This window comes from Cricetulus griseus, chromosome 2 (assembly GCF_003668045.3).
Source record: "Cricetulus griseus strain 17A/GY chromosome 2, alternate assembly CriGri-PICRH-1.0, whole genome shotgun sequence".
Lineage (NCBI taxonomy): Eukaryota > Metazoa > Chordata > Mammalia > Rodentia > Cricetidae > Cricetulus > Cricetulus griseus.
This window is the reverse complement of record NC_048595.1, coordinates 46,613,757-46,634,984: the sequence shown is the minus strand read 5'-3', so window position 1 is coordinate 46,634,984 and position 21,228 is coordinate 46,613,757. Positions and strand designations below refer to the sequence as shown.

Below are 21,228 nucleotides of genomic sequence, written 5' to 3'. Positions count from 1 at the left end.
GGACCACAATTATAGAGTCTATTGACCAAAGATGACATCGGGCAGTACATAGTTATGTATTTGTAGTGTTGTCTTCTCTAATCTTGTGGTTCCTGGGTGTAAAAAGCTGGGGTCGGTTCTTGGTGTATGAATACATGCTAATATAGTTCACCAGTTTTCCACTGTGGTAGGATGACGTGTGGAGGTCAGAGGACAACAGGAGTTAACTTTCTCCTTCCACCCAAATATGTTTTCTGAGAATAACTCTGGTGAACTCCTTGTGTAGCTGAGGAAAATCACAGTTTTTCTTTTATTCGGGGAATTTTTTGTTGTTACTGTCTTGTTTTAGATACAGTGTTCATTATTTGATTTTAAATATCTTGGTCTGATTTAGCAGACCAAGATATTTAAAAATCTGATGGTAGGTATAAAAATACAAAGATACATAGATATGGACAGGATAAGTGCCCATTTTATAGTATCATTCTCGTATGTATTCTAGATAGTGAAATAGAAGAAGAATCTGAAGAAGATGAAGATTATATTCCATCAGAAGACTGGAAAAAGGTATTTTTCCAAAACTTACAGTAATATTCTAAAAGCCAAGAATATTTTTAATGAATAATTTATTTTGATGAAGTCAGTGTATTAGCCTTTTTTGTGGCATTAACCATTTTGTGAACATTTGTTCAAGCTCCTCATTAATAAATCCAACTAAGAAATACATTTACCATAAAATGATAGTGTAGGTAGAATGGGGTTTGCTGAGTTTATTGATACTCAAACTAATATTAGAAATCCAAGTTTCTCATCATCTAGTCCTAAAGTAATAAAAGTTGGTGTTGTGGGTTAGGCTGCTCTACAAACATACGACTAGTTTCTAAAAGTAAACTTGAAACATTAGGTTCTTTTTCCTTAAAATATTACATAGCATTATTTAATTAACTACACAGTTAAATTTTTTAGGGTTTAATTTAATGGTATTGCATAAGAGTTGAACCTCTTAGGAAATCATAGTACATTATGTAATTGGTTTTTTTTTTTTTTTTTTTCTTCCTGGGTTTTGTTTATTTCGTTATTTCATGTGTATGGGTGTTTTGCCTGCATGTATATTTGTTCCTATTAAAACATAGTAGTCATCACAGAACAACTTTGACTACCTTCAGGAGAATGTTGTGTAGCAATATTTATTTGTTTATTTATTTTTTGTTTTTTGAGACAGGGTTTCTCTGTATTGCTTTGGAGCCTGTCCTGGAACTCACTCTGTAGACCAGGCTGGCCTCTAACTCAGAGATCCACCTGTCTCTGCCTCCCAGGTGATGGGATTAAAGGCGTGTGCCACAAGTGCCCGGCTGTGTGGTAATATTTTGTTTATGATACAACAAATAAAGCTTGCCTGAAGATTAGAGTGAAAAGCTAGTCACACTAGCTAGCCATAGAGGCCAGACAGTGGTGGCACATGTCTTTAATACTGTCACCTGGGAGACAGGGGCAGATGGATCTCTGTGAGTTCAAGGCCACGCTGGGCTACATGGGCGTGAATCAGTCTAAAAGAGAAGCAGCCCACACCTTTAATCCCAGCACTATCCTGTCCCCAGGGTGGGGACAGGAGTGATAAGGCTGGGCAGAGAGAGAAATATAAGGCTAGAGGAGACAGGAATGCATTTGAGTCTCAGTGAGTCTGAGCAGCAGTGTAGTTTGATTGCCCCTTCAGTCTGAGCATTGGTAGAGGTGAGTACTCTAGTGGCTGGCTGCTTTGCTTATCTCATCTTCAGCTTTAATCCCAATATCTATCTCTGGGTTTTTATTGTTTGTGCTATAGTGTTGATGTTTCCTTATAGAAGAGGAGCTGTAATGAGTCTTCAGAGATTGAGACATTACCTTCTGCACCTTCTTCCCTATTGTATGCAATTTTTTCCCATCTGGGGAGGTGCCAGAGTATATAGTGTAGATGATTAACTAAAGGGGGAATTCCATGTATGAATCTATAGGGAGTAATTATCCATTCTGGGGTGAAAGTCAAAGAATGACTGCTACTCTTTGGTGAATAAAGTAAAAAGAGGAATAGAGACAGCAGAGGGACTATAGTGGACACCATTAAGAGAATGCCAAACAATGAGGAGGAAGTTTAGCATATGTGATCTTTATTGAAACCTGACCGTGAGAAAGTCTGGTTTTCCTCTGTAGTAGAAAAACGGCTTCATTTAATTGAGCATGTCCTTGAAGTAGAGTAAGATGCTGTTAATAAAGAAGTGACAATAGCAATAGAGACGCTTTTAAACCCTGAGTCATCTAAACTTCTTCAGCATGTTCATACTTGTGTGGGGGGGTGAGGGGTAGGGGGTGTTCTTGTTTTCTAGACAGGGTTTCTCTGTGTGTAGCCCTGACTGTCCTGGAACTCACTCTGTAGACCAGACTGGCCTTGAACTCTGAGATGTGTCTGTGTCTGTCTCCCAAGAGCTGGGATTAAAGGCACCACCACTGCTCAGCTGCATGTTCATACCGTGTTGTTGTCCCCTTATCTTAAACCTTTGTTTCTCAGACTTCAGTGTGAGTTAGAGTTGCCTTTGGGGCCTAAGACTTCAATTTCTAACAATTTTGCTAGTGGTGCTTATACTGCCTTCACAAAGAATCATAAATGTAAATACTCTGAAAAACACCCAAAGTTGATTTTCTATTTTTCAGGGTATTTTTTTAATTATTTTAATTAGCTGATCAAAACTATTGTTTATGTTACATTTTACTCATTATTATTATTTCCCATCCAGTCATATATGTAAGGTCCTAGCTATTATTAACTCATTCATCCTCACAATACTACCATGAGGTAGTAATTGGTTTTATGACAGAGAGACCAGAGTGAGTTTACTCAAGAAGATAGTGAAGCTAAACATGAATATAAGATGTGTATCACCAGGTCTTTTTGTTATGTTTAAAATAGGAAATCATGGTGGGCTCCATGTTTCAAGCTGAGATTCCAGTTGGCGTTTGTAGATACAAAGAAAATGAAAAAGGTGAGTTACAGGAAAGTTATATTCCTGAACTTTGGATGTGATGGACTTATTTTGAGGGGTGATCTGTGTTTGTGTCTAGGAACTCTCATGTGGAGGCCAGAGGTCATTGTTGGGTTCCTTCTTCTGTTGGCTCTTTACCTTGTGACACAGGGTCTTGTTTGTCTAGACTGGCTGGCCAATGGGCATCTATCTTCTACCCCTAGTGCCTGGATTACAGATGCTCGCTGCTGTTCTGGATTTCACACAGGGTACTGGGGATCCAAACATGTGTTCTCTGGTTTGCACAGCAGGCACTTTACCCACTGAGCCATCTGCCACCTCTGGCCCTTCAATTTACAAATCAGATGTGGTAAGAATATGGTAGCCTACTAAATAACCCTGATGCATATATAAAAGAAGTGTATTTGTCAGGGCTGGTCACTGTAAAAGAAGAGAGTCGGAAAGTGTGTACTTAAAATAGCTCAGCCATGTGTCTCTCTCTTTTAAGAAAAACATTTTTTTTTTCTGTATTTTAAATGCTCTGAACTTAATACTTTTTGTTTTTTTGAGCCAGGGTTTCTCTATGTAGCCCTAGTTGTACTGGAACTAGCTCTGTAGACCATGGTGTACCTTACTGTATTCAGAAAAAAATTCTGTTGGCTTTTTTGTTTATAATTGAAATGTAAGTACTGTGTTTATATAATAGCAGGGCTTGAGTTTCTTTCTGTCAGTAGGGAACTGAGAGGTAAACATTTGTTCCATTTTCCTAGATGCCTTAAAATTTTTGGCTATGAAGGAGGTAATGTCTATATTTTGAAAGTTTCATATTAAGGGGGCTGAGGGTATGGCTTAAGTAAAGCATTTACATAACATGCCAAAGCCCTGGGTTTACTCCCCAGTCCCCAAGACAGAGTCATTAGTAGATGGAAGGAAGACATAGTTTTGTAGTACATTGCTGTCATGATTAAAGGTTTATTTCTTCTTGTACTTTTCCTTTTGTAATTTTTGTAACTATTGTCAAATACAGTAAATAAACTATAATTTCTACTTTAAAAAATATTGCCTCTTCTGGCTTAATGTTTTCATGATTTTCGAAGAGGGTTGTATATAATTGCAGTGAAGTGCAATTTGAAGATGTTTCATTTGTGTATTTTTCTTTTTTGAGTGTTTCACTTTGTACACTAGGCTGGTCTTGGACTCAGAGAGATCCTTCTGCCTATGCCTCCAAGTGCAGTGATTAAAGGTATGTGCTACCATGCCTGGCTTTTATTTGAGGACTTAAATGTGTTAGGTAGTATAGAAAGGCCAAACAGGATGTAGGAAAATGACATTTCTCTGAAGAAGTCATGTGAGCAGACTGTATTGCAGGGGTGGGGTTGGGGTGGGGTTAATAATACTGGAAGAAGGAATTCTGGCTTTAAAAAAAAACAAATGAAGGGCCCAGCCCATGGTGATGTGGTGGACTTTGTGGAGCCCTGGTTGAGGGCTCTACCCTGCCTGGGGAGTGGAGGGTGAATGGAGTGGGGGGGGGTAGGTCAGGGGAGGGGGAGAAGGGATCGACATGTGAAACAAGCTTGTTCCTAATTTGAACTAATAAAAAAAAACCCACAAAATGCATCTTTCTCGAAATTAAAGAAGATACCAGAAAATGGAAAGATCTCCCATGCTCTTGGATAGGTAGGATCAACATAGTAAAAATGGCAATCTTGCCAAAAGCAATCTACAGATTGAATGCACTCCCCAACAAAATCCCAACACAATTCTTCACAGACCTTGAAAGAACAATTCTCAACTGTATATGGAGAAACAAAAGACCCAGGATAGCCAAATCATCACTATACAATAAAGGAACTTCTGGAGGCATCACCATCCCTGACTTCAAGCTCTATTACAGAGCTATAGTCCTGAAAACAGCTTGGTATTGGCATAAAAATAGACTGGTAGACCAATGGAATAGAATTGAAAACCCTGATATTACCCCACACACCTATGAACACCTGATTTTTGACAATCCAAATTTATGCGATGGAACAAAGAGAACATCTTCAACAAATGGCGCTGGCATAACTGGGTGCAGACATGTAGAAGACTGCAGTTAGACCCAAGCCTATCGCCTTGCACAAAACTTAAGTCGAAGTGGATCAAAGATCTCAACATAAATCCAGCTACACTGAACCTATTAGAAGACAAAGTGGGAAATACCCTTGAATTAATTGGCACAGGAGACCACTTCCTGAACATTATACCAGTAGCACAGACACTGAGGTCAACAATTGATAAATGGCACCTCCTGAAACTGAGAAGCTTCTGTAAGGCAAAGGAGATAGTCAGCAAGACAAAACGGCAACCCACAGACTGGGAAAAGATATTCACCAACCCCACATCTAACAGAGGGCTGATCTCCAAAATATACAAAGAACTCAAGAATCTAGTCCCCCAAACACCAAACAACCCAATTAAAAACTGGGGTACAGAACTAAATAGACAATTCTCAATAGAGGAATCTAAAATGGCTGAAAGACACATGAGAAAGTGTTCAACATCCTTAGTCATCAGGTATAGTGGGAAATTACCAATACGGAGTCAGGTAGAAATATAAGGGTATTTAATAGGGAAAAGCCTTACTTACAGAGCGAACCAGCCAGCCGGTGGTAGCAGGCTGTACAGCAAGAAGCAAAGAGAAAACGAAACCGAAAACGCAGTCCCCCTACTCATTCTGACCACGCCCTCACAAGCCCTCAGGTACTCCTGTAGCCTGCCCCTAAGAAGGCGTGGCTACAGCTTCCCCTACAATTCCCCTTTTAGTCTAAAAGAGGACTAAAACTTAACAGTATAAAGGTAAAATATAAGAAGATAACTATCTATTTTAACTAAAACCTAAAGTCATCTGAAAGAGGTGTCCAAGCCTGAACACCTCCTTCCAAACCGAACCATAAACAATAGGAAGCTATTCCTAACAAGGTATATACACTATCCTAAGTGACAACAATGGGGAAAGGGGGCGTAGCATTTTCCAAGTTACTTCCTGCTGAAATGGGACGATGATAGTCATGTGGGGTCCTGTAGGAAGAAAATGTTAGTATCCAGTCCATGTTAGATGGGATTCACTTGATTGAAGATCTCGCTTGAAATCCTCAACTTGATTGAAGTCAGTACCCGAACCTCTGGCCGGAGTGTCAGTTGAAATGGAGCAAGTTGGATCCAGTGCAGTCGAGGAGGTGTGGCCCATTTTCTTTCCAGGGTGTCCAGGGATTGCTGTCAGGCAGGTCTTTATTGGCTATGTGGGACTCAAACATAAACAGTTAGCAGAGAAATGTTTGCTTGTATATGTACACATGCTAGGGAATGCAACCATGAGAGCATAACAATTATGAAAGGGTGTACACCTTGAGAGAAAGATCCAAGAAAAGACAAAGACAGTCCCCAAATTCTTCTTTTATTCTGTATTACATCAATTGGCTTCTTGATACAACACAGAAACACTAAAGCTTAGTTAAATAATGTGCTTGGATTTTAGAGGAGGAAAGCCAAATCCACCTCTAAATCCAGCATTGGTTTAATTGAATAGGGACTAGGAAATAAAGAGAAATAGAGTTTTTTGAGAGACAGCTGTAAAGTTTACCGTATGGCACATTCCTTCTATTTGATGGTATAGCTACCTTTTCTTCTTAAGCATCTACCCATGCAGTGTCTTTTGCCTTCTGAAGATGAGTTTTCCTGTGAAGATAAAAGCAAAACACTTCCCTTTCCTTTGGGAGGTTTTTATTTAGTTTATAAGACATACCTTAGTAGAATACCTGTTATTTGTCCTTGTCGAGAGGTTTTTCCTTTTTCAGTCGAATCTTGATCAACTTTGATGGTATCCAAAGTTTTTCTTCTCCTGTAGAAACCAATGCAAAACCCCTACCCCAACGTAACACATGTCCTGGTTTCCATACAGAGGTTAGTACATCTTTGAAGTATACTGGCTGATTGAGTTCAGCAGTTTTTTTCGTAGTCCAGTATCTTTCTGTAGCTGTTTGTCCTTTTTCATTGGCATTAAGAAAGTTTAGTGTTAATAAAGCATTATGCAACCTATGTTTGGGGGGTTTAGTCTTCCAAGCTTGTTTATTGAGCATCTCCTTAAGTGTTCTATTAGATTGCTCAACCATTGCTTGTCCTGTAGGATTGTGTGGTATATCAGTAACATGCTTTATGTTATAATATTTGAAAAATTGTTCCAATTTCGTAGAGACATATGTTGGAGCATTGTCAGTTTTTATTTGTGTAGGTATACCCATAACTGCCATCACCTCTAGCAGGTGTATAATAACAGAATCAGCTTTTTCAGAGTTAAGAGCAGTAGCCCATTGGAACCCTGAGAATGTGTCTATAGTATGATGCACATATTTAAATTTCCAAACTCTGCAAAGTGAAAGACATCCATCTGCCAAACCTCATTTCTCCGAATGCCCTTAGGATTACAACCTGCTGGCAATGGAGTTTGATTATAAAAGGAACAAGTAGGACAGTTTTTCACTATCTCCTTGGCTTGTTGCCAAGTGATAGAGAAGTCCTTTTTCAAACCTTTGTTATTTACATGATGTTTCTTATGAAATTCTGAGGCTTCTAGCACACTTCCAATTAATAAACGATCAATCTCATCATTGCCTTGTGCTAGTGGGCCAGGCAGACCCGTATGGGATCTGATATGTGTAATATACATAGGATTACTTCTGTTTCTGATAGTTTCCTGTAATTGTAAAAACAGAGAAGTTAATTCTGTATTATCAGTAACAAATTCTGCAGTCTCAATGTGTAACACCACTCTCTCTGCATATTGGGAATCAGTAACTATATTAAGAGGTTCTGTAAAATCCTTAAGTACCATGAGAATTGCATATAATTCTGCCTTCTGTACAGATGTATATGGACTTTGAACTACTTTACTTACCTCACCTGCTTTATAACCTGCCTTACCTGATTTGTTGGCATCAGTGTAGAAGGTAAGAACTCCAGAAATGGGAGTTTGTCTTACAATACGTGGAAGAATCTAGACTGTCTTTTTTATGAATTTAATTCTGTCCGTCTTGGGATAGTTGTTGCTAATTGTTCCCAAAAAGTCAGTAAGAGCTATTTGCCAATATTCATTATCTTTCCATAAGGAAGAAATTTCTTCATTAGTTAAAGGTACTATAATTTCTGCTGGATCTTTTCCAGTTAGCTGGCGAAGTCTTAATTTACCCTTTAAAATCAAATCAGAAATCTTTTTTATATATGTCTTTAACTTTTTATTTTGTTTATGTGGCAGAAATATCCATTTCAATATAGTGTCTTCCCTCTGCATCAGAATTCCAGAAGGGTATTCTCTGGATGGCAAGATAACCAGAATACAGTCTAAATTAAGGTTTATCCGATCTACATGTGCATTTAATATTTTGTTTCCCTTACAATCAGGGAAATGCAAATCAAAACAACTTTGAGACACCATCTTACTCCTGTCAGAATGGCTAAAATCAAAAATACCAATGACAGTTTATGCTGGAGAGGATGCAGAGAAAGAGGAACACTCCTCCACTGCTGGTGGGAGTGCCAACTTGTACAGCCACTGTGGAAATCAGTATGGCGACTCCTCAAGAAAATGGGAATGAGTCTACCACAAGATCCAGCAATTCCACTCCTAGGCATATACCCAAAAGAAGCACATTCATATAACAAGGACATCTGTTCAACCATGTTCATAGCAGCATTATTTGTAATAGCCAGAAACTGGAAGCAGCCTAGATGCCCCTCAACTGAAGAATGGATAGAGAAATTGTGGTACATTTACACAATGGAGTACTACTCAGCAGAAAAAAAACAATGGAATCTTGAAATTTGCAGGAAAATGGATGGAACTCGAAGAAACCATTCTGAGTGAGGTAACCCAATCACAAAAAGACAAACATGATATGTACTCACTCATATGTGGACCTGCTTTATGATACACAGTAGTGACCATGCTTTATCAGAGCTGTTTTTAATGATGTTGCTCAGAATGGTTTCCTCCCAGATGATGACTGAGAAACTAATTTAAAAAAAAAAAAAAAAGTGCCAAGTACCACAAGAGTAACTGTACTGTGCTGTCTTCTGGGATTTTGTTTACTTTTTTGGTGTTGTTTGTTTGTGCTTTTGTTGTTTGTTTTTTGTTTTTTTTTTTTAAATGGAGTGTGCTGGATGTCTCTACAATTTTGTTCAAAGGACTACAGAACCTGGTAAAGCTGTTGCTGCTATTGATGCATAACATATTGCCATTATTGCTCTTTTTATATAAATATAAATATATACATATATATAAGCTAAAAAATAAAAATAAAAAATGCATCTTTCTCTGTAGTGTACCCCATAAACATAAAACAAATACTAATATTACACAGATACTGTTAAAAATAAAGTTTGTAAAAAGATATTACTAGTTAGTACGGTTCTGTTGCAAAACCTCAGGGTGTTTGTCACCAGCTGGGTCAGAGAGAACATGTCTTAACAATGTGGAAATGATTCTAGTGTCTTGCTTGCAGGGGGTTGGTGCTGGGGTTCAGTTAAACCCACTGAACAACATACCCAGCTTTTGTTTTCAGACACATCTCCATCTGTTATCTGGGTTGCCCTGAAAATTGCTGCCTTCCTGCTTGAAGCTGGGAGTGCAAGTGTGTGCCACCATGCCTGACTCTATTGTAGAAGTCATTTAGAGATGGACCATAGTTCTTTTCAGTGGTGAAAGAAAACCCTCCCTTGAAAGTTAACCTTGACTCCAGAAGCTTGACAGATGTTGTGTATACCCTCTGATTTGGCTTTACTAGACCCAGGCCAATTATGTTCCCCTCACTGGTTGCTCCTGATGTAAAAACACTTCAAATTTAAACTTATAGTCACACACTAGGCATTTTCCTTTGAAACCTGAATTTATTTTGGTTACAAAATCTCCTTGCTTGGTTGGACCTTCATTAATATTTGCTTATGTATTGTATGTTAATTATAACTGGTACTTGTCAAAGTACATGCCTCTTGTTATCTCTGGGAGTTAGAACTCTTAAGACTACTTCTTCCTTGCTCCATAGACACCAAAACACACATGCTCAAGTCTTTTATGTAATTTGGTGTGGAACTTGAATATAACCTCTCTCTTGGTTATTGTACAATAGAAATGCTACATGAATCTTTAGACTTTCTGAAGAAAAATAACAAAAGATGATTACAGATTCAGTGCAGGCACAAACTTTTCTTCCTCAACTTTTTCAGCCTGTTGTTAATTAAGTGCACAGGTGTAGAACCTATAAGTACAGAGGGTTCATATTACAATTGTTAGACCCCCGGAAAACTCAGGTATTCAGGGTCCCAGGCCACAGGCCACGACCACGGTCATCCCAATCACCAGGTGGATTCGAGAGCTTGCTGCAAATTGCATGAGGCTTTATTGTTTTTTTTTTTAATGAGCTAACCCCATGTTAGCTCGGGTGTTTCATCTACCCTCCATGGTGGATGGCTAGCAAAGACAGCTCCTAGGGGCTCCCAAGAGATCTTGTCAGGCAGCCTAAGGGGAGTGTCTAGGGGTACGCGCAGGCTCGGGATTGGTGTGCCTCCAGGCTTGGAGGGCTTGCCCTGTGTTGATTGGCCAACTGGTTGTTATGGCCCATAGGCCCTCCCAGGGTAGTTGCTATGCTCTGTGTGTCATTGCTGTGTGCTTGTCCATAAAGTACACCCAGGGTGGTAAAGCATAGCCACCAGCTAACTTCTGATTGGTTCCTTGTCACGAGCCAGGCATCTGACTTTCTAGTGTCTAGGACAAGGTCATACAAGCACGTGTTCGGCCGTTATGGCTGCCGAAAGGGGAGCTGGTCCCTTCACAATCATTTGCTTATTCATCTTTCTATTCTTAATGCCCCTCATTGATCTTTTGTCTCATATGTGGTATTCTAGGTAATAATTGAGAAACATGGTATAGCCAGAGCTCCTAGGAAGCCAGTAGTACACTTTAGCAGTTCTTTGACATTTGGCCTTGGATGCATTACTTAATTTTGCTCATCTAGAGAATTATAGGAGTACGAGTTATTTACAGAATTCATATGATGGTTCTGTAAAACACTTAGCCACCTTTTGTTTGCCACAGTGTCCCATATATGGTATTCAGAATGATTAATTTTACCCATTTTATTTGGGTTTTTATTAATCATGTATATATATGATTTTATATATGTATATGATTTATATATGTATATGATTTTATATATATATATTTTTTTTTTTTTCTTCAGAAGGAATACACTTGGCAGGTGACAGAAACCCAGTTCAGTTACCTTCAGCAAGAAAGAATTTGCAAGGCTGGTTTGTTAGGGATTATGCTGATCTTGCTTTGAGTGGAACTAGGCTCAGGAGCTCATAGCACAGGGACTGTTCCTCCCTAAGATGGCTACCGGAAGCTCTTGTCTTAAACTTTTCACAATCCCCTAACTAGCGAATTAGCAGAAATGAGGACCTCACAATGTCCCTTGGAGCTTCTGTAAATTTTGGAATAAGCCCCTATTGACTCAGCTTGAGTCACATACATGCCTGGCCAGAGAGATAAGTGAAAACTTGTCTTTGCCTTGGCTAATAATTTGTTTGTGGGATTAGTGTCTGTCCCCTTCAGACCATTTGAAAGTTTTGGCTTTGGTTTTCAGTAGATGGTTATTAATAAATAAACAACTTTAATGAGATGTAGTTCACAAACCATACTCTCTAGAACTGATTATAGGCCTGTGCCTCTATTCTGTTTTATGCACTGTTGAGGATCCAACCCAGGGCTCTATGTATACTAGAAAAGTACTCTACCAGCTGAGTCTAGTGTCCAGCCCAAGACTGTTTTTGAACAGATGTTGACCAGATAAAAGGCATCCTTTGTTTGGTCACAGGACATTTATTTTTGTTTAATTTAGAGTGTTTGCTTTGAGGCTGGGTCTCTTACTTCGTAGCCCAACTTGGCTTTGAGCTCCCTGGTGCCCTCAGGTAGTGTTAACTAGTACAAGGAGCTGCTTTGAGTTAGGGTTAGGGTTTTGTTTTTGGTTTTTTGAGACAGAGTCTTACTGTGTTTCTAGACATTCTCAAACTCAGGGTTCAGGCATTCCTGCTGTTTGTTTCCTAATGCCTAAGTTTATAGGCATTGCTACACCTGACTCTATTTTTAGTTCTGATGTGACTGAAATGGGAAAGTGAAAAAATGTAGTCTGCCCTTAGGACAGGTTAAATAGCCTTTATCTAGAATTTTTAAGGCGGTGTTTCGTATTTCAGATCATTTTTGCCTTTACACTTTCTGCTTAGGAATGCTTATCCTGTAACTGTTCACTTAACTGTGTGTCAGAAGGCTATGTGAATGTGAAAATAAGTCTGGTGAACTCCAGTGTTGTATTACACTATTGATGGTAGCTTTTTCATACTAAGATACACTAATTAGATCACATTTTTTCTTGGGCATTAAAAATGGAATAATATTGATGATGCATAAGTATACATTTATTCATTAGGAATTATTTTTCCAAATTACAGAGATTTGTGGCATTATAATGGTAGCTCTCAGCTTCTCATGTTAAATATTTTTTCCCTCAAATCAGAATGCATAGGCCTCTCCTGATTCTTGTATGTAGTACTTGCCAGCTATATATAGTGAAGTTTGTGAGATGGTTTTGGTGGTTTATCTTGCTTATGTAACACATTCAATTTGATACTTTTAACTTTTTTTTCTAAGTTTATTGCAAGTTAATAAAATAGCCCAAATGAGCAGTGTGAATAACTAGTTAAGTATGACCCACTGACCAGCCTCATCAGATTCATCTGTGAATTAGCAATTTCGGGGTCTCATTTAATGGCTGCTGAGTCACTCTTTAGTAAGCTGCCCTAAGCTTTACTCCTCTACCTCATACAGTAGTGAACTGCTCTCTGGGCTCTTGCTAAGTGACATTTGCGTCCTTATGGCCTATGCAGTGTTGATTAGGGAGAATCCTGTTGCTCTCACCTGGTACTCTTTACTGACTATATTGTACTTGTCTAAAATGTAGCTTGTTATTCTGAGGTTCCTGACACAATTGAAACTGTTCAGCCTTAAAAAGGAGGCAAACTTTGTCATTTGGCGCCACCTGGTGATGGTAGTCTACCCAGTTTGAGGATTTGCCAAACATTGTCAGTGGTTGCAGAAACGTCTTTTAGGTAATTTGTACTGTCCCGTAGGTTTAAGTGAGGTGTGGAGAACACTGGAAGTCAGACACACACACCTTTACTTCCTCTTTCTGAGACAACCTTTAAATACATAAATATCAAGGAATTGGTTCTCTTTTCAGAACAGGCTGAGTAGAGAAGAGAAACTAGTACTATGTCCAAATTCTTTTAGCAAGGGGGGCAGCCTTTCAGTTTAGGTGTTTATTATTCAAACAGTAAAGAATGGCAGAAAGACATTTATTAGGTAAGAGGCTTTTTAAGTACATTTGTATAGATGGAGGAAGAAAGTAATTTTATGTGAAGACATTCCCTAACTTACATGAGATGCTTAATTAGTTGCTACTCCTTTTATTAATACAAGCAATTTTGAAACTCATCTGATGTCTCAAAGTTTTTTATCAAGTTTTTTTTTTCCTTTCTATTGAAATTCAAGTAATTGTGTCTTCTCTTTAAAAACAAAGACCTTACAAACTTTGTTCAACTGGATTTCTCACTGCCTCCTGCAATACCTGTACCTGACCATCCTTACTTCTCAAAAGATGTTGCTCTATTTCACCTTCTACTTACCTTTTTAGCCTTTAATGCTTCAGTCCTCACGTCCTTATGTCCTTGTTAGTAGACCCTGCAGGTCTCACAACCTCCAGTCACTCTGGGATTTAACCAGACTTGGAAATTACTCTTGGAAGCACTTGTCATGACTCTTGAGGTACCACATTTCTGGCACCAATTCAATTTTAGGCTCTTGCTTCTGGGTTTTATGTGTTTCATTGTCGTTTGAACTCTCATAAGGCACTGTCTTAGGTCATGTTCTTTTCTACTTTTTTTTAATTTTGGTGATGTTTAGACTATTCTTAGTTCATTGGAAATTATGATAAAACTTAAATTTTTTTAAAGGTTGTGAGTTTTATATGAAAATTATTGTAACAAGTGCAGGCACATAAGGAGAAAAATAAACACAATAAGAAGACAAGATTACTAAGCAGTGGTGGTGCATGCCTTTAATCCTAGCACTCAGGAGGCAGGTGGGTCTCTTGAGTTCAAGGCCAGCTTGGTCTACAGAACGAGTTCAAGAACAGCCACAACTACATAGAGAAACTGTCTCACACCCCCCCCCCCAAAAAAAAGAAGAGGACAGAGATCCAACCCTGATGACCTGAGCTTGGTCCTTGGGATTCACATATTAAGAACTGATTCCCGCTAGGTGGTGGTGGTGCATACCTTCAACCCCAGCACTTTGAAGGCCAGAGCAGATGTATCTCCTGTGTGGTTTACAGAGCAAGTTCCAGGGCAACCATGGCTATACAGAGAAACCCTGTCTCAAATAAATAAACAAATAAGCAAGTAAAAAATAAATAAGAGCTGACTCTTAGAAGAGGTCCTCTGACCTCCACATGTGTAGTGTGGCACATAGCATCACATATACAAAGAAAGTAAATGTAATTTTTAGAAAGACTGAATTATTTGTTTAGTGATATGTCTCTATACAGGTTATGTCAATTTTTGGCAGTTTTTATTAACATTTTGTTTATGAATTTAGTATATGAAAATGATGATCAGCTTCTGTGGGACCCAGAGTATTTACCAGAAGATAAAGTGATTGTATTTCTTAAGGATGCATCCAGAAGAACAGGTGATGAAAGAGGTGTAGAAGCAATTCCTGAAGGATCTCACATTAAAGATAATGAACAGGTACATTAGTAAGGAACAGTTGTTTGGGTTTTCCTCATATGTGACAGTTGTCATTTTTCTGTGGGTGCTCTGTCCACCTGAACTCTCCTGTAAAGGTTGGGATTATCACTGAAGACCTACTGTTTAAATAGGCTTCACACCATTGATGTAATTTCAACTCCGGTAAATAGAAATCTTGACTTTGCTCATTTATACTTTTCATAGTGTTTTTAAAAGTGTTTTCTGCTGGTTTCTTTTCTTTCCTTTTTTTTTTTTTTTTTTTTCTTTAAGACATGTCTTCTGTATAGCCCTGGCTGTCCTGGAACTCTGCAGACCAGACTGGCTTCAACTTACAGAGGTGGTGTGTGCCACCACCGCCTGGCCTTTTGTTTGTTTTCTAATCTGTCTCCATGAGACTCCACATCTGTGATGAAGTTGGCATCCTCATCTCAGATAATACGGTTGTGTATATGGTCAGAATAATACCTAACATGAGCCCAATACAACATCGTTTTTTAGAACCTTGTTTGTCATTGTTTTTTATTTTTTCCTAATTTGTTTTAAGTATATTACAAATCTCAGAAGGCTGCAAAAAATTGCAGCTTAAACAAATGATACTTTTGTGAGATGAATATCTCAGTTGCTAGGATGCTATGGTCACGGGGTTACATACCCTACCTTGTACTTCAGGAGTGGCATAGAAGGTTAGTATTGAACTCTTCTTTTTATCCTGTACCCTAAAATTGGACCAGAAAGTATAGAAATAAACACATGATTCAGAAAATGTGCTCCTAAAAATGAGCATCTGGCTGAACTATTGGCCAGATGAGACTTACGTAGAAACCTTTTGTTTTCCTAGGCTTTATATGAATTGGTTAAATGCAGTTTTGATACAGAAGAAGCCTTGAGAAGATTAAGATTTAATGTCAAAGCAGCTCGAGGTAAGCACTTGCCAGACTTGGCAGAAATTTTAGCTTTAAGCTGTTCACTTTAACCTAAATATGTATTCAGCTTAATTTCAGTCTTTGTGCAGAGAACACAGTTATCACTCATTGTTACAGGGAGTGGGATTAAGATTGTTCTGTGATGCAAAATAAGGGCATCTAAGTAAAAGTCTAAAATATATAAATAATGTCTTCTAGTTTTAAAATAGTTGAAGTTTTTTTTTTTTTTTTTAAATCCTATGAGCTGTGTAAAATAACTTCTGCTGCTTAACTTTAAAATTGTGAGACTGTGCTGGTGAGGTAGCTCAGTAGGCAAAGTGGTTGTCACTCAAATGAACAACCTGAATTTGATAGCTGGAGACCAAGTAGAGGTGGAGGGAAAGAACCAGTTCTATAAAGCTGTTTCCTGGCCTTTCCCCCCACATTACTCAAATGCATGCGCAAACATATACAAATTCTTTATTATAAAGAATTATTAAATACAATTGGGAGATTCAGGACTCTGAACCAAAGTAATGTGGCTGAAGCAGGTATAATTCATAAGCAATAAAGCTATAGTTGAAACCTGAGTTTTCCCTTTTTTACTCTAAATTTGGCTTCTCTGCTGCACAGAAAGTATTACCTATTTATAGGTATGACAGTGAAATGTTATCTGTTTACTTGGCCTCAGTCTGAAGGCTCTTAAGCTCTGAGCTGTAGCCGGAGTTTCTTTCCGACCTGGCCTCATAGCTGATTAGCCCCAAATAAGCACACAGAGACAGATTCATTATCAACTGGCCAATGGCTCAGGCTTCTTGTTTGATAGCTTTCTCTTAATTATTAACCCATTTCTATTAATCTAAGTTTTCCGTGTGGTCTTATCTTACCGGAGAAGGGTCCGGACCTGTTACTCCTTCTTTGGCTACATGGCGTTTCCTCGTGGCCTCTCTCTGTGGCCTCTTCCTAGCAGTCTCACCTCATAGCCCTGCTTATACTTCCTGCCTGGCTACTGGCCAATCTGTGTTTTATTCATCAACCAGTAAGAGAAACATATATACAGAAGGACATCCCCCATCACCAAGCACCTAACTATGAGTCTCAGTCATCAAGGGTCCATGCTTCTCCTCTATTATCAATGTTTTCCTTTTGTAAAAGATGTAATTGTTTTTTAACTATGTGTGTTGTGCCTGGATTATGTGTGTGCGTGTGCACGCGTGTGGAGTGCATGGGTACAAGAGAGTGCAGGCACCAGTGGAGGCTGAAGGCGTTAGATCCTCTGGCTAGAGTTATAGGTGGTTGTAAGCTACCCAACATGGATGCTGGGTACCAAATCTGGGCCCTCTGCAAAAGCAGCATTTGTGCTTGACTGGCAGGCAATTCATTAGTAATGCCTGATGTCAGTTATAAAAATGTAGCAAGATTAAGAAGGAAGTAGGAAATGCAGAACAAAATGAATTCACAGGATCTGTAACTTCCATTAATAGTGTGCCAAAACAAAGCAACTATATTTCAGCAAAAAAACCAAAAAACAAAAAACAAACAAACAAAAAAAACAAAGGGAAAAAAAACGAAAAACAAAGCACTAATAAATGAATTAGAGCTTCAAACATATGCCCAATACTTAAACATAGCCCCATACAAGGTCCCAGATTTTAAAAAGCTCTCTTCAAGGGACTATGTAAGCCTGGTAGCCTAGGAGGCGGGCTGAAAAGTAGTTGCTGATCTTCAAAGGAGAGTTAGAGGATATTGCTGAAGCCGGTTATAGCTGGACATACTAGTTAAGGTGAGGATTTGAGGGGAAACTTGAGAATACGATAGTTTTACTGGTGAGTAAAGGGTTGTGTTACTACAAAGATGAAGTGAAGTAGAGGGCAGAACATAATCCCAGGTAGAGTCCAAAGTAAGAAAGAACTTACCAGGTTGAAGGCATAGAAAGGTGGTAATGACAGTTGGGCTGAGAAGAACTGAGGAGAGTCCTGAGAGTTGGCCCACAATAGAGCTGTTACAAGTTGGAGGCCTGGCTGGAGCTATATGTAGCAAGACCTTGTCTCCACAACAAAGAAGGAACAAGTGGCCCAAATTTGAGATTGGCAAGTTAGGGACCAAATTGTTCCAATTTTTATTAAATCAGGAATTTTTATCACTGTATCTTTTGCAATGACCAATATTAGCACTCAAGAGTAAGATGTGCTGGGCAGTAGTGTTGCATGCCTTTAAACCCAGCACTTGGGCAGCCGAGACAGGTGGATCTCTGGTCTACAGAGCGAGTTCCAGGACAGCCAGGACTGTTACATAGAGAAACCCTGTCTCGAACCCCCCCAAAAGAGTAAAATATTCCTTAATTTTTTTGCCAGAAAGTTACAGTTTTGGTTTCAGTTTCTTTATTGTATATTAACAGTTTTCTCTTATCTCCTCATTTTGTCAGAGGAATTATCTGTGTGGACAGAGGAAGAGTGTAGAAATTTTGAACAAGGGCTGAAGGCCTATGGAAAAGATTTTCATCTGATCCAGGCTAATAAAGTAAGTAGTGATTTATTTAAAGTTTTTGTAATACTACAATCTTTGAATAAGATTCTACTCATTAGAATAAGCATACTTAGACTGCCTGACTTGTTTGCTGGGTGACTTTTTTCATGATATTGTAAGCATTTAAGAATTGAACTCATTATATGCCTGTCAGTCAACTTCTCAGATTGTGTATGTAATGTGACAAGAGGTTAATTTACATTTTTAAAACAATGTTTTAATTCATTCTTTAAGAAGTTCACTCAGTATATTTTTATCATATTCTATCCCCTCCTTCAACTCCTCCCAAATCCTACCCAACCAATTTTATGTTCTTTCCTTCTTTTAAGTGCACACACAGGTGCACTCAAACACAACACCCATGGACTTAGCTGACTGCTTCTAATTATGGGGCCTGCTTCTGAGTGTGGCTAATAGAACCTGTCACTCCATTGAAGAAAACAAATTTTCTCTCTTCCAGCAGCTGTCAATTGCAAATACGTCTTTAAAGTAATTTTGAAATTTTAAAATATTCTTAACATCAAATTTACAGGGAAAATAATTGTGTGGTGTGTGTGTGTATACATGTCAGAGGACAACTCCTTCCCCTTCTGGAGTTGGGACCCCCCCCCCATTACTCCCCCATGTAACTTTGAGATTGAATTCAGATTGTCAGGTTGAGTGGCAAGCACCTTAACCTACTGAGCCATCCATCCATCTTACTGCCCATGATTTTTTTTTTTTTTTTTTTTAATGTTTTTTTGTTTCTTTTTCCCTGAGATAGAGTTTTTCTGTAGCTTTGGAGTCTCTCCTGGAACTCGCCTAGTAGACTAGGCTGGCTTCCAACAGCATAGAAACTTTTCATTTCAAGCAATCCCATTTGCCAGTTTTTTGGTTTGTTTCTTATGTTAGTAGAGTCCTTTGTTGGTCTTTACCTGCACCTGTACCTTCAAAGGTTGCCGCTGCTTTTTTTTTTTTTTTTTTTTTCTGGCAGTTTCAGAGGTTCAGACTTTATATTAAGGTCTTTGATTAATTTTCTAATAAATTTTTTTACAAGGTTTGAGATTCAGATCTGAGTTCATGCTTCATTGTGGGAAATCATTTATAAGAGAATTTAAATTTAGATTCCATAGGTGGTCTGTGAGTAAAAGCATTTCTTCTTTGGATTCATTTTAATCTAATTGTCCTCCTATTTGCAGTAGAGGAATTCTTGTTTTATTGTAAAATATTAGAATGGTGGTACCCTTGAATTAAAAAACAATGCTAAATATCTTACATAGTTATTGATGCATTGTTTTTCTGAGTGATTTAGAAAGAATAGTTTTCAGCACAGTTGCTGCAGTTTAGGGTTTCATGCATAATATATCATGTTTGTCATGTATATTAACTAAGGAGTAGCCCCCCCCCCCCAGTCTGTCTTAAAGTTTCTATTGCTGTAGTAAAATGCCATGTTTTATTTGGCTTATACTTTCACATCACAGAACCTCATTGTCATGAAGGAAGTCAAGGCAGGAATTAGAGGCAGGAACTAAAGCAGAAACTGTGAAGTAACATTGCTGCTGTCCCCTTGTAGCTTGCCCAGTTTGCTTCCTTATACAACTTGGAACCAACTGCCCAGGGCTGTCACTACCTATACCGATCAAGAAAATGTTGCACAGACTTGCTGGTAGGCCAGTCTTAATGGAGACATTTTGTTAGTTGAGTCCCTCTTTCAGGTGGCTGTAGCTCGTGTCAAGTTGATGTAAAACCATCTAGCACACATTTAAGAGGTTTTTCTTGAAGTGGCTCTGTTAAGGAGACTATTCTTAAAAACAAATATTTGTTTCTTACAGGTCCGAACAAGATCAGTTGGTGAATGTGTAGCATTCTATTACATGTGGAAAAAGTCTGAGCGTTATGATTTCTTTGCTCAGCAAACAAGGTTTGGAAAAAAGAAATATAATCTTCATCCTGGTGTAACGTGAGTTGTTTCCTAATCTTTCTTGGATTTGTCTTAATTACGAATTTTTAGTCCTTCAAAATACAGTTTCTGTTAGTTTCAAAACTTACCCATTCTTGACATGTAAGGCATGCAGACTTTGTTGTCTTAAAAAAAATAGTAAGCCACTATACATGTTAAGACAACAAGCATTAAACCAAGGTTTAGAGTGCAGATTTTCATTAGGTTTTTTTAAAATGAAAAAGGACAGTGTGTTAATTCTATGTTCAATTTTAATCTTTGTTTGCTTTTTGTTGTTGTTTTTGAGGCAAAATTTTGCCATGTAGTCCTGGCTGGCCTCACTCTTAGGAATTTTGTCAACTTTCCAAGTGCTGGGATTGTGTATGTGCACCACCATCACATCTGGCTTAGTGTTCACCTTTGAAAACAGTAAAAATGGGATCAAGACAAACTTTAAAAACTGTTGGGCTACATAACCAGTAGAGGGCCCTTAAAAACGAAGGGAAATTTAATTTTCCCTTGTGCAGTGTATTTTGATCTTTGAAACTAAAACAAGATTTGAATGTAGATGTTCTTAAAAGGGGGCAAAGGCACAGGAATATGATCTTCAGGTTAATTTGTATCCTCTTGTTGGACATACCTTTTCCTAGGTGTCCCGAATCTTATAGGACATGTTATGGAAGTAATGTGTAATAATAGTAATGCAACACTAACGTTCTGATGAAACAGTGATGGTAGCGCTCATCACAGTATGCATGATGTGTCTTAACTGCCTAAATACAGTCCTGGCACATGAAATTCTCTTGGTTTCCTTCAAGCTGTGAGTTGATGAGCCCAGTGTGCACTAGTAAAGATGTCCTCAAGCTCCTTTACAAAGATGTGATTGTTACCTATGTTTGATTTTATTTTTCGTAGGCCTAGTGTTTCTTCGTTATTTTCATTTATAGGTAGATGTCTGCACTGAGTACTTCCTCTGATCAGACATTCTAAAGCCCAAAGCAAAACAAACTAAAAACGT

General features: G+C 38.4%; 1 protein-coding gene across 15 annotated transcripts in view; it reads left to right on the top strand.

The window, feature by feature from the left end:
- Positions 1-21,228, top strand: part of Mier1 (MIER1 transcriptional regulator) — a 65,168-nt gene that overhangs the window by 28,932 nt on the left and 15,008 nt on the right. For all 15 annotated transcript variants that reach the window (XM_027402312.2, XM_027402323.2, XM_027402315.2 and 12 more), the window contains 6 exons: positions 482-546; positions 2,921-2,993; positions 14,713-14,864; positions 15,703-15,784; positions 18,192-18,286; positions 20,104-20,231. In XM_027402312.2, coding sequence (XP_027258113.1) covers positions 482-546; positions 2,921-2,993; positions 14,713-14,864; positions 15,703-15,784; positions 18,192-18,286; positions 20,104-20,231 — 595 coding nt within the window. The remainder of the gene's footprint in view (positions 1-481; positions 547-2,920; positions 2,994-14,712; positions 14,865-15,702; positions 15,785-18,191; positions 18,287-20,103; positions 20,232-21,228) is intronic.